Source organism: Apium graveolens, unplaced genomic scaffold, assembly GCF_009905375.1.
Source record: "Apium graveolens cultivar Ventura unplaced genomic scaffold, ASM990537v1 ctg2015, whole genome shotgun sequence".
NCBI lineage: Eukaryota > Viridiplantae > Streptophyta > Magnoliopsida > Apiales > Apiaceae > Apium > Apium graveolens.
This window is the reverse complement of record NW_027417493.1, coordinates 7508-22123: the sequence shown is the minus strand read 5'-3', so window position 1 is coordinate 22123 and position 14616 is coordinate 7508. Positions and strand designations below refer to the sequence as shown.

The 14616-nt window shown below is 34.2% G+C and overlaps 1 protein-coding gene across 1 annotated transcript; it reads left to right on the top strand.

The window, feature by feature from the left end:
• Positions 1 to 7021: 7021 nt before the first annotated feature.
• LOC141700273 (protein N-terminal glutamine amidohydrolase) lies at positions 7022 to 13201 on the top strand. Its single transcript, XM_074504076.1, has 6 exons — positions 7022 to 7178; positions 9447 to 9549; positions 10263 to 10340; positions 11050 to 11177; positions 12451 to 12575; positions 12793 to 13201. The coding sequence occupies exons 1-6, from the start codon at positions 7114 to 7116 to the stop codon at positions 12948 to 12950; spliced, it is 657 nt and encodes a 218-aa protein (XP_074360177.1). The 5' UTR covers positions 7022 to 7113; the 3' UTR covers positions 12951 to 13201.
• The last annotated feature ends 1415 nt before the right edge of the window (positions 13202 to 14616 follow it).

The window sequence follows — 14616 nt, the reverse complement described above, 5'->3', positions numbered from 1 at the left end:
GAATGAAATTTTGGCTAAGTCAAAATTTACATCTCGACGGATGGCCATTATCCATCGAGTTAAGTCATCCGTCGATATACAATGTGCAAATAAAAATCAATTATTTTTCTGGAATCTTTTAAAACTCGACGGATAACAATTTATCCTCATCCGTCGAAGTGTCTAAATCTTAACCGTTAATTCCCTGAACATTATTCATCGAGTATACTTACAGTTTGTAAGCATTACACGACGGATAATGAGTGGAATTTTTACAGTTTATTTTTAAAACGGCTAATTTAGGCAATTTCTATTGGGTAATTTACTTCTCTTTATTATTTTTATCCGTTGTTTTTGAGCAAAGTATAAAAGCTTATTTCATTCTAATCATTTTCGTTTATCATTCTCAAATTCAACTGTGTTTATTTCATTCTCTCTCAAGCAAAAATCCTCTTTCTCTTCAAGCTTTCCTTCTCTAACAATGGCACCTGTAGTAAAGATTATGTCTCAAACTGGGTTCATTTATGAGAAGAACAACTTCACTGCTTTGGTCAACAAGGGCATTCAGACTATCACAAGATGATGGACTTCGTGAAGAACTGCAAGTTAAGTTTTGCCATGCTTGAATCACTCACAATCTTTTGTGAAGTTGTAGAAGAGATGTGGACCTCTGCAATTTACAACTCTACTGACAAAACCATCACTCTGACCATCAAAGGTAATGAATTATGTATCAATAGTGATGTGATAAAAGCATGTTTCAAGATTCCTGATGATAATGTAACTTCACCACACACTGACATTGATTTGATCAATATGCTTAATTACATGCATTATTCACTTCCTACTAATAAGCTAAGTGATATTAGGAGATTAGGTCTTAGGAAGGAATGAAGTTTTATGTGTGATGTTGTAACTAAAGTTTTCTCTGGAAAAATCAGTAATTTTGATTCTGTGAACATTTTCATGCTTAACATGCTATACATGCTAGTTACAGACAAATTTTACAATTTCAGTGACCTTGTCATATATGAGTTGGGTTTTAAACTAGGTGAGTTAGCCAAAAGGGGAAAGAACATATATTATGCTAGATTTTTTATGCTATTGGCTAACCATCTTTGTCAAGAAATTGCACTTGAGAACCCAAACAACAAATTAGCTTGTTGGGTTCAAGAGAGAAGAATCATTGCAGATTTGAATAGAGCCAACCACCATAGGGATGTGCCAATGTTCTATTTCCCTGTAATGCTGACACCTCAGGTAAGTGAGGTAAGTTCATCCATACCCTCAACTATTCCAATCTCCTCTATTTCTTTGACTTCAGGCATAACTATGGCAACTGTGACAATGACCAAACAGTTGCCTACCAAAGCTGCCAAAACAACTGCAATTTCAAAATCCAAATCAAAGAAAACCCCCTCTGGTATCTCTCAAAAGGTACCAGTTGAAAAATCTACCAAAGCCAAAGAGGGGAGTGTGAAGGAGGGTCAGATAGATGAGGGAAGGGGTGAACATCAAAGAAACCCCAAGGATAAGGTTGGAGAGTTGAGTGAATCCCAGTCTAGACACACTGCAGTTTCCCAACAAACTGCAGTGCGTAAAAAGGACAAAAGCTCACTTCTAGCTGCATCCTCCCAAAAGGATGTGGCTATTGAACAAAGCTCTCATCCAAGAGCACAGGCCAAAAGGGTTAGGGACACAAGCTCACCCCAAACTTACACTAGAAAGAAGAAATCCAAAACAACTGGGGATGCATAGGGCACACACACAGTGCAAACTGGTGCTAAAGACACAGTCCCTGCACCTTCTCAAATTCAGATTGATGTGGCTCCAATAAATGTGGAGTCACAGCCAAAATCTCTTATAATAGAAGCCACTGAAACACCATACTCACCAACTAACTCACTGGAAGTGGATATGATAAACACTTCAATTCCTGATTCCCCTTCTTTAACTCTGTTGGGGAAGCCAAAATCTAGTGCAAGTGAGCATCATCTTTAGATGATTTTTTGGCTCACTTGCCAATTCTTTCAGATACTATTGTGACATATGTGCCTCAAATAACTTCAATCAACACAGAGTCAACAATAGTTTCTCTTCCCACCTCATTCATTTCTACTCTCTCGATGGATATTGCTCATCCGTCGAGTAGTGATTGTATCCCGACGGATAAGCTTAACAGCAGTTATCCGTCGGATAGCTTTACCACTCACCCGATGGATATCACTTATCCGTCGAGTGTCTCTGCACAACTTCAAACTTCAGTTATTTCTAGTGCAGAAGATTTAATGGTAATACAATCACTCTTAGGACTGAGAGAGGAGAGTGCTTTGAGTGAGAGGCTGGGTTGCTCCCAGGAAAAGGAGAAGAAAAGAGTGAGTCTCAGCAATCCATTTCTTCAGGATTGGCAAAAGTGAGTGAGAGGAGTCCCACCTTAGTAGGTGAAGGTGAGGGTGTGAGGGTGGGGAGCCAGGGCGAGACCCTGATGCAACAAAAGAGAGAATACGAGAGAAAGGCAGGTACAGGAGAAATAAGGGTGGATTCAGCCATTGCTAGTGAGTCAATGATTGTGGATGATGCTGAAAAGGGAAGACAATTTCAGCAACATTACAAAGCTGAAATTGATAACATTTCCTTGGATGTTGACACTTTTACTCATCCTGTGTCAACCTATCAATTGTTGGCTGCTCAGGGCAATATGGAGGCAGAGCAGACTTTGAATTTGGTGCACACCACAGAATCTCTTCAAAGAGATAAAGCTGCTGTTAACAGGATGCCTTCTCCAGCTGGAGAGCCATCTGAAGAATTTGGAGTAAATTCTAATGATGATGACTCTGGTTCTTTGGATGGAAGCATGAACTTAGGGGGAGCTGAAGGCCCAAGTTCTGCTTTAAGTTTACCTGAATGGGCATGGGCAAAGGAATCTACACCAGGACAATTTGAGGTGTCTTTGGTCAAACAAGTAATAGCTATTCAACAGGCCCTTCAGGAAACTTCAGATGCTGGTACCAAGGCTGTTCTTCAAGCTCACCTAGACTCTCTACATCTAATGAAGATCCAGCACTTAAGACAGAATCTCAGTGTGGATGAATTGAAAAGAGATATAGCTGACTTGAAGACCTATAACTCTGAGAAGCTGGATTCAGTAATGCCATATGGTACCATGCAAGATCTACTACTAAGATTGAGGAGAAAATCGGATTCTGAAAAGAAGCTAGCCAAGCTGGAAAACAGAGTTCAAGTTATTGAGGATTCATTAGCTATTCTTCTTCAAAATCAACAGACTCAGACAAATCTTCTCATGAAACTCGCTAAAGCACAAGGCCTAACTCCTCAACTTGATGATAACAAAAAGGGGGAGAGAGAATCAAGTAAGGGGGAGAAAGGACCAACAGAGGGGGAAACTTCAAGTACAAATCAACAAAGTAATTGTACCTTCAATTACTATCTCCAAGCCACCAGTTGCAGATGGTATAGATCTAATTAAAGCACCAGCAGTAAATTTGAAAGTTGCTGAAAAAGGAAAGTTGAGTTTGATCAACCGAGATAAGATTGATGAGGAGATATATAAAATGTTTGAACTAGTCAAGGAGCCAGTTAAGTCAGCCATCCATCACTCTCATGTCAAGCCAATCAGTGTGAATGAGATGAGCATGAACTATCTGGAGAAAGGACAATCTTCCTGCATCAAATCACAAAAGGCTGAAATAATTCTCAAACCAAGGGCAAATTATCCAAAGTCATCTTTGAAGAATCCCTTGGACACTGTGTATGAGACACCCAAGCCTGATAAAAAGAAGCTTATGTCAAGATCCATTGTCTTCTATAAAGATCCAGCCGATTCAGCCTCAAAAAGGAGAATTGCTAAGATATTCAGAAATGGAAAGGAAATTTGTGTGGTAGCTGGACATCCACAATTTGCTCAAGCAAAGAAAGAAGAGAAAGTAAGATTAAAGAAGGAAAAGAGGCAAGCTGCTCTAGATGCTAAGAAATCTTAACAAAAGAAAGAGCAGATTGTCATTTTGGCCAAGCTACAGGCTGTAAACTCTTCTCAACAAATTCCCTCTCAACCATCTGAAGCTGCTGAATCAAAGAAGAAGATTGAAGAACATAAGAAATCCCTAAGAAAGAAGGAATTGGCTAGAAGAAAAAAAAGGAAACTGGATGTTGTTGACAAGGAATTGGAAGATCAATTTCCTAAGGAATCCACACCAGCTAAAACTCAAGCATCAAAGCCCTCTGTGGTATTTGAAGACATAAGGGTGGTGGACCCCTACAGGAACATACATGGAGAACCTATTGTGCCAAAGGATGAGCCAATAGAGTGGGATAAATTACCAATTTCTGACTTCAACTTTCCAATCCTTACTAAGCCAAAAAGGACAAAATCAAGGGCAGTCAAGAAAGTGAAGCTGTCACCTCTCAAATCCGAGTTAGTAGTTAAAGCTCAACCCAAGGTCAACAGGGGAGACTACTTGTACTTGTGTGATATCAAAGAATTCTCAGATCTAAACCTTTATCTGGAGGAACTGGATGAAGTAAGGGCAATTGATGCATACAGAAACCTATTTGAAAGGTTGGTGTCCAAGTACAAAGGAGGAAGGGAGATTCAGTGGCCTCTTCACAGGATACTTCAAGAAAGCCAATCTGTGTTGATCAAAGTCTATTCATCCTTCAAGAAAAACTTTGGGTTCAATGTAACTGCAAGAAGACTAATATTGAAGAAGATTGAAGAGCTGAGGAGTGTTAGAGCTAAAGATGCACTCCCAAAGACTCTAATCATCCCATACACAGGGAGAAGAGTGCATCTAAGGCCCTACTGGCTGATGGAATTCATGGATGACAAGGGTGTGAGAAGATTCTTCAGACTAGAAGACCAATTGAGTATCTCTAGCAATGAGACTCTCTTGGAGATGCAAGAAATGCTAGATCTCTCAGAATCTGATGAACTAGAATTCCACAGGCAGCTCCAGAATCAAATTGAAGAAAACAACAGAAAGCTTGGAAGAAGATCCAGACCTTCAAGAAACTAGAAAAACCTGCTCAGGCTAGAGGAGCATCTTGAACTGACTGTAAGCCACACCTTGTACATTTTGTTTAATTGAAGCACTTTCAGTTTTATCTACTTATCTTTAAAGATATATGTTTAGGATGTTTTGTTATCATCAAGTATCTCTTAATTTATGGCTACAATTCCAGTAGACATAAATTGGGGGAGATTGTTGTGAATATGTTGTGTACTTGATGATCACTTAAATAAAACATCTAAGTAGATTTTACTTAGTGAAATAATGTAGCACTCGACGGATAAGAATTATAGTCCCGACGGATAACTCATTATAGTCCCGACGGATGATTAACTTATTATCCATCGAGTGAGTAGCTTATGTAATAATAAGTTTGTAGCACAGTGATGTATGCACCTTTGTATAGAATCTGTAGTAGCATATAAGTCATGTTGACTTTAACTAGATATGCAGAATAGGTTGATTAATTGTACATAAGTAAGTAATGTCTTGTAATTCTGTATAAGTGAAATGAAGTCAAGTGCCAAAATAGCTACCGAAGGATGATTAACAAAGCCTTCTACGGATGATCAAATGACTATCAACGGATGTTTAACATAGCAGTCGACGGATGATCAATTAAGTCATCGACGGATGATCTGAAAGTCGACGGATGATCATATCAAGAATTCAAACATCAGTTGAACAGTGAAAGCTGACACACAGCCGTCGAGTTGGATACAAACACACTGTGGAAGCCCATTAACTGGGTAATAGAGGACGAAAAGCAGCAAAGATTAAGACTGTTAGAGTTTATATTTGTTCAGTCTTTTTGACTTTGTAATCTTGGTATTATATAAACCAAGAGAGTAGCAAATAGAAAAATAACTGAGATAGTTGAGAAACACAAAAACAGAGAAATCTTTGTAAGCTTAATCTTTAGCATTTCCTGTATTCTCAGAAGTTCTATTTTGTAAGCAGCTGTGAGCATTTCTGCACACAGAGTCCTCTCGATATATTATATATATATATATATATATATCTGGTGGAATTGTTTAAATCCACCAGAAAGTTTTTAAAGACTCTTATTTTTAATTACTTGTGTTTTGATTCATTTGAGTTTATATTCCGCATTGTGCTAATCAAAACAAATATATCAATAATCGAGTTGAACATTTTTATTTCAAGAAAAAGGTTCAAGAATTCCATTCAACCCCCTTCTGTAATTCTTGCTACATTATCAAGGGACTAACACACGCTTATTTCAGAGCACCAATTAACGTTACATAAAATACGCCATCTTCAAAGGCGTATCCGATGGGCAATTAGGGCGCCTATTTTTTCACACGAGTATTTCGGTATTTGATGGGTTAAAATAAGGTAAACATATATTACTCTAAAAAAGATTTTCCCAGAATCTTGTAAGTGTAAAATCTCACGGAAAAAAATCCAGAAAAGAAAAAGAATGTCATCTACAAATTACATTTTATACAAAATTAATAAAAGTTAGTATATTTCGATAGTTGTAAGAATCTCTTGTATGACCAAAACTGTAAATCAATTATTTTGTACTTAGACGCCCATTGCTAAATAATAGTAACAAATGAAACAAAGAGAATATATTAAAAATAATAATAAAAAATTATATACAATAATAATTTGTTAGAAGAATTTTTCTTTTTGTTAGACCTTAAAAGAAATATAATAATAATAAATAAAATAATCAAATTAACAAACACAAATCAAAAGATTCAAAACAAAACAAGCCAACAAAATACTTTTTGTTGAACTAACATAATAGTTACTCTACTTAGTATTCTAAAAATTTCCGATTAATTTATGATTAATCTTTAAAAAATATTTGACCGATTTTATTTTTGAAATCCGATTAATATTTATAAATAATTTTTGAATTATATATTTTATAATAAATAAGTTAAATATATTAAATATTAATAAAATATTTAAATATATCAGATTTTTATTCCGATTAATTCACGATTTGCCCCAATTCCAATAGCTAAATCGATTAATACATATTACCGGTTTTTATGACGACGAACTCTAGTACATGAATGCTCGACTAATCTAACAAAATCAACAATTTTGGATTCGAGCTGAGGAATAAATGGCGACGACGATGAACGCTGATGCCCTTGATATTTCTCAGTTTAGCCATACTCCTTTTTACTGGTACACTTCTCTCTCTATAAATTGTATATATTTACTTTCCAGCATTACTGTTTTGATGATTTATGTGAAAATTAGCAAATATCCTATGATGACCCTAATTTATAGATACCCTTTTTATTTTGTTTTAAATGCTCAATTGCAAGTTTGCGTACACACTTTGTTAATGTGCTGAGCTTTTAGTCACAAATTATATTATTTGTTTAGTTGAATTTCTTCAGTGCTTGGAGAAGTTTGGAATGGTGGCAACTCATGTATCTTTCTATTTTGAACATGAAAATATGACACACTTCTAATAAAAGGAAGTTATAAATTAGAATACCAAACTTAATAATACTGCATTAGATCGGTGGTGCGCGGAGAGATATAAATTTACCTAATCTCTGCCAAAATTTTGAAAGATGAGCATATTTTACATGCACATTGGATGTGGTATTTTGGCCAATGTTTTAAATTGTGTTATTCTAGTCACGTAATATATTTTCATGGTAATAATTGCGTTTCCTGGTTTGCCCCCTTTAAACATTTAATATTGGATTTGCCTAATTTTTCATGTAGAAAGGAAGTTTAGCGATGATAAAAAATGAATATTAAGGAAAATATCTGTTTACTACATTTGCAATTGACAAGCAGTGAAAATTGTAGTGAATTAAATACCATCACACTTTAGAAAAGTGGAGTGATCAAAATGAAAAAAACTAATTGTAAGGATTATTATGCCCCTCTTTTGAATTGTTGTATCTAAACTTACATGATTAATTGTGAACCAAAATACGGGGCTGTGCTATTGACGTGAAATATTGACGAATTTCACACAATGCTGTTGTGGTACATCTATATTGTTCAAGGTTTAATTGTCAACGTGGATTTTTTTTTTTGGTTTTATATCTACGTCTTTGGAGTTTTCTTGTTGAAAGTTCATAAACCATGTTTTGACTTTTGATCAATTTAAGTAACTTGGACTCTTGGAGTATCATTTCCGTGAATGACAAGGTGCCGGTAGACCAGCTATGGAACTCACTACTTTGACAAATACATATAGATAAAAAGTTAAAGTGACAATTTAAGATTTAGAAAAACCTCTAGGCAGATGAAAAAGATTTTAGTTGAATAAGGATTTTAAACTTACAATGGAAAATTCTATACTCTTCAGCCGTCATAAACGTGACCAGATCAAACCATGATTTGGACAGAGCTAAGGGTTAGGCGTGCATAACAAGACTATCTATTTTATACTATTTTCTAGTGGACGAGAGGATCTTATGTTCCCTTGCTGACCATTTAGAATTCAATTGTACATTTAATAGTTGCACAACGGATACAAGGACCAGCCAGTTTTAGTATATGTTAAGTGTTTACTGGTACCGTTAAATATGTTCTATGCAATTATAATAACCAGATATCTTAGAGCAAGTCCAATGCAATGCTACAAATGGAGGGAAAAAGTTACACAATTATTGTATTGTACATCATAAAGTATCAAAATTATATTGAATTAGGTAAAAGTTAAAATTTTTATGTAAATTTTAAAACTAGTTATGAAACTAGCATTGGAGTGCAACTTTTATTTTAGCACTTTGGTGCTATATTATAGCAATAGCTATAGTTATTTTGCATTTAGCATTGGACTTGCTCTTAGGTATCGCGAGGAGAGCACTGAATCGAGGAGAGCAGTGAATTAAACTTTTTTCCTTGATATTACTACTTGATGGATCTTCCTTGAAGAACATTTCTTTTCCCAGATTCTGTTGCTATCACTAAATTATTTAAAATTAATAAATCAATAATGATACATATATGTACTTCTTTGTAGCTTCGTCATATCATTTAAATATTTGTTTCCAGGCAGAATGATTTTCACTTGATGCACTAGTGTTTTCTGTACGGAGCAAGTTTAGATCAGTATGCAAGGTGTAGAGACCTATCACCACATTTTTATTAAAGGAAGACCTATCACTGCATTTCTCGTTGAGAACTGATAAGGCAGCACTGTCATGGTCAACATTTTGGCCGATGCTTCATTGCCTCTTACAGAAAATTCCGAGGAAGATAGTTAATTGTCTCTATATGCAGTCCGGTCATTTATGAATGAATCTTGTATGGTATATGGTCATAAACATTATATATGTGATAAAATTCCTTTTGAAAATATATCAAGTTCCGATATCATGCCTATCATCTTCTCTTGAGCGACCAGCATATTAATCACACAGCGATTAGCATTTTATATGTTTATAAAATATTTTGTCATCTATCTTGTTTATTTTACAGTGAGGAGAATGTATACCACCTCTGCAAGAAACTATGGACTAGTGGGACAGAAGGACAAGGACATGACCTCTTTGTTGTTTTCATTTCCAATGAGAAGAAGCAGGCAAGTACTTGCCTGTACTCTTTGCAATTAGAATATGCGACGCTTTTCAGTAGATAGTCCATAGTTTTCTAGTATCTATATGTACTTTTTTGTTGGTATTAACTTCACTCTGGCACTATATAGTGTCTCAGTCCACTTTATTGACCAAATTCCCAAAATCTGAAAATCAGATCCTTTTTCTTCAGTATTCCCTTTACTCCGAGTTGCTGTATCTATCTGTTTCCGAGTTTTCTTAATGCATGTTGACAATTTTGTGTCTTTGATGTGAAGATTTGTGGTAAATTGAGGTCACAAAGACATAAACATAATACTTGTTTGCTTCTCATGGAAATAATCTTACATCTAGAACCAGGATTGATCATCCGGATATTAGTAAATGGCTTTGGTTCCATGTCATATTTAGAAAACACAGGATGTCTCTTGCGTCCGTGTATATCTTATCCATGGTGCTTTGGTTGTGATGCGATTTAATATTTATTAGGGGATTTAGGTGTTGTATTCTAGTTGATACTATTGTTTTGGACCGTACAACCTCCACCTTTTGCATTTTTTTTGCTGTGGAGTAAGTTATGTTTGTACATGTACACTACGATTTGCCACACGGATAAGCAATATTCCTCATATGTGAACACATATTTTTCCTCGAAGAAGTTGTTAATATTGTTTCTAGGTTAATTGGACTGAATGAGATATCTAATATGTACATTATGCAGATTCCGTTGTGGCATCAGAAGGCTAGCCAGAGAGCTGAAGGTCTTACATTATGGGATTATCATGTCATCTGTGTTCAGGTGGGAATTTATGTTTGTACTCTCAGTGGAAGATTAATTACTTGCCATTTAACTATTTACTTTTTCTAATAAGTTTCCGAACAATATTTTATGTTTTATTTTTCGTTCTGTCCAATTTGAATTAAGAGAGTTTAAAATTTGCTGACGTGGGTGCTTGTTAACTGCAATTAGTGGGATCTGGGTGTCAATTTCAAGTGCCACCATATTTTCATAGCAATCTTCAAACACCTCCATAATGTCTAGTTGTACTCTTAAATACTCAGATGAACCCACCCTTTTTGCATGATGATCACCCATCTGGTTGAAAATGGATAAAAAATAATCTGTCTTTTGAATTCTGACAGACCCTAAGTTTATGTAACTTATAAACCAAACTAAACATACCCATGTGTCCCGCTCGTACAGAGATTTTTATGTAGAATTAAAGTGGAAAATGGGAAATTATTTTTTATTTGCTACTTTGATCCCACTAATCAGCCACTTCCGTTGCATATAAGGTTAACCGGCAGCGGCATTAGCAAATTCTAATTCTTAATCTTATGAAAAATCATTGTAATGTTGAGGATACATTTTTGTAATACGTTGTTCAGGGACTTAAACTAGAAGCCGTGATTGATGTGGTGACTATTCTAATTGATTGAAAAAATCCAAACCAATTTCTAACCACAATATAAGTCTACTTACAATGTTTTAAACGTGTTTCTTACAGAAGAAAAAAGGCGACTCCACTTTTTTAGTCTGGGATTTAGATTCGACTCTTCAGTTTCCATGTCCCCTAGCATCCTATGTAGCAGAGGCTATCAAACCATCTATACAGCTATTCTCTGAGTTTCAGAGGTAAATGTTTGAGAATTTGTCACTTCTAAACTATATAGACAATGAATCATATATGTACTAGTACGCAGAATTATCTCATACTCCCTCCGTCCCAATTTATCTGTCTTGTTTGACTTTTGATGGTCAAATTGACTCAACTTTGACCGTAAATAAAAACTCATTATTTCATTATTTTGAAAAATTAAAATATACATATAAAAGTAGATTAAACATACTTTCTAATGATATAAATTTTATAAGTATTTTCGATATTATACTAAATGAAATTTTCGGTCAAAGTTGGGTCAATTTGACCGTAAAAAGTCAAACAAGACAGATAAATTGGGACGGAGGGAGTATAAAACTTACCTTCCTCTGTTAAGTGTATTATATTTATTAATATTTTGAAATCATGACCTCTTATGATGAGGGTGGGGGGAATGAGTCTGGCCAGTAGCCACTAGGTGACCAATGAATCCTCGAGTGATTTGTCTTTCTTCCATATCACAGATTCATAAAAAATATTTAATATTTACTGCACAATAATAATAAACAACTTGCAATAGTAAAACTTTACTCTCTTTTTTTTGCAAATCATAGATTCATATATTGCTTCTTATATTTACTGCACAATAATAACAAACAAATACTTTATCATTTACATATATGCATAAATTCTCAATGCTTATACACGCAAAGATGAATTTTTGGCAGAGATCTTGTCTAGAATGCCAACTTGTCACCCTATCCTCTCAGAGCGTAATATACGAAGACCATCTCCAACCTATAACACTAAAATAGTGTAACTTTGACACTATTTTAGGGTCAAAACTACACTATTTATAAAATCAACTCCAACCCATTTACACTATATCTTACACTAAATGTCTAAATAAGGATATGATTTTCTTACTTGTCCAAAATTATGATATTCTTACTTGTCCAAAAGTAAGTAGCTTGTTTGGATATAATAGGATATAAATGAAATATGATGGAAATAAATTTGTTTTTGTTAATAAAGGGTATAGTAGGAATTACGAATTACAACAAATTTGGCGTAAAAATTGCACCAAATGTACCCTTGACACCAAATTTGGTGTAACTTTGACATCTTAAGTTTATTTATGTCTCTGTATGCTTGTACTTGGACCTTGGTTACTGTTTTGATGATATAATTAGCTAGTAGGTAATTAGTTGAGTGCACTGAGTGACCTTTTTACGGTATGATTTATGACTGGGTATTTTAAATACATACTTGAGCAAATCATGGCACTGAATGAAAGATTGTGCTCAGATTTTTCAGAATAGTGCATGCTCCAATATTCCTCCGCACCTTTGCATCAGATAGAAGGCACATGAAAGATTCGAAAGGAAACTGGATGTATCAACCACCTGAACAGGATCTCATCGTTGCTGAAGGTCAGTACAACTAATTTATCTACCTTTTGAACAATTCAGATAATTAATATGTTCCTTCCGTGTCTTTGAGGTCAAGTGCTTATAATTACTTGCACAAATTTGAGAAACTGATTATTAGTTTATGTTTTAAATGTTTCAAGTTTAATAACATCGGTTATGGGGTACTATAGTAATTGACAAGTTATGTTTTGAATTCCCGAATGTTTTGCTTGCCCAGATGGAACTGTACACAACCTGAACGAGTACATGGAAATGTCTGCAGCCGAAGTCGCGAAAAAAGTAGAGCCCCATCTAGTAAGTGCAGTTCAATCCCAGAAATTGGGTATTCTTATTGGAGAAACTCAGTTGGAGGAATTTTTCTCTCTTGTGTCCTGATGGACGTGTGGTCTATTTTAGTTGTGCAAAGATATATGAATCAAGGAAAAAGAGGGGAATATAGTGCTAACTTCCCCTGTTTGAAAAATGTAATCTCAGTAAATATGTTGTGTCTTGGGATTTAAACCTTTTGGGTGTGACATTGTTGACCATCCCAGCATACCGTCGATCGGTTCGATCGTGAACTATAACGTGGACTGTATTTTGATCGTAAATTATGACGTGACCCGTATTTTGTTTTTTGTATTCAATTAGTATTGCATATACCGTTAGATTATCCACTAATTTAAAAGGGTAGTGATTTATGCACATCCTAAATTAGTTCTTGACCAAAATAACCTCATACTTGTTTCATTTTTTAGTCTTATCATTTTACAAATTTTTTTAAATAATAAAAATATTATCACTTTCAAATTCATTTTTGAATTATTAAATTTATATTTCCTTTTTATATTTTTTAGTTACCACGTATAATTAGGGGTGTAAACAAGTCAAATTATTTGTGATCTAATCGAATTCGGCTCTAATTCGGATCGGAAAAAATCGAGTAGGGCTCGAGTTTTTCGAATTTTTAACCGATCCGAGCTCGAGTTTCAAATTATTCGGATCGTAAGGTTCACAAACCTTTATTATTTTTAATATTTTATTATAAATTTATTTTTGAATAAATATTTAATATTTTTGTATATTATATATTTTATATCGAATCAAATTTGAGATTAACCCTAGCTATTTCGAGTTTTTGTTAATATTTATTAAAATTAATTAGAGTTTTCGAGTCGAACTCGAGCATATTGAACTTTTTATGTATAACTTAATATGAACATGTAAAACTCGGAGTCTAAAATATGTAATTGGCCATTATGAAATATAAATATTAATTTTACTATGAATATGCAATGTTCCATATAATTGTGTATTTCTAATTTATTTTATGTTTTAATAAGGTATGTCTATAATAATATATATAGAAAAAAATTAAAGTTAGTGGGACACTGTTAGAAAAATGAAAGAAATAGGGAGGGTACGGTATATATGCAAAAGGGCGAGACTTAAAAATGAAACAATTTTGATGTGTGGAGGTAAGGCTATTTTAGTCAAAAATTAATTTTGGGTGTGTATGAGTAAATTTTGGGTGTACATAAATCAGCACCCATTTAAAATCACTCAAAATAAAATTATTTATATTTTTTGACAATCCAGGCGAGTCTTTTTTTCAAAAGACGGAGGTCTAATCGTCTGATTGCTTACCAGAAATAAACTGAATCAAATTATATTCCCACTCTTTCCCAAATTGAGTTCAATCCCAATTCGCAAATAAACTGAAATATACCGAGCATATATAATAACTTGAATAATTTATAAACCGATGATGATAAATTATTCAAACTCTTGTGTCGAGCATATATAATAACTTGAATCATTTATATAGAATAAGAATCCTTCCTGAGATTATGATTCAGTATTATATTAAATATTCAAATATACACTTTTCTAATTTAAAAAAAAATAATAAGCAAATATTTAAACAAATTAATTACTTGTGTTTTTCTTATAAATTTTTTTAAAAAAATCTGGAGGTTTAATCTCATGATTCGTATTCTCTAATTTATAAACCGATGACTAAATTATTCAACTCTTGTATTGAGACTGTGTTATATCTTCC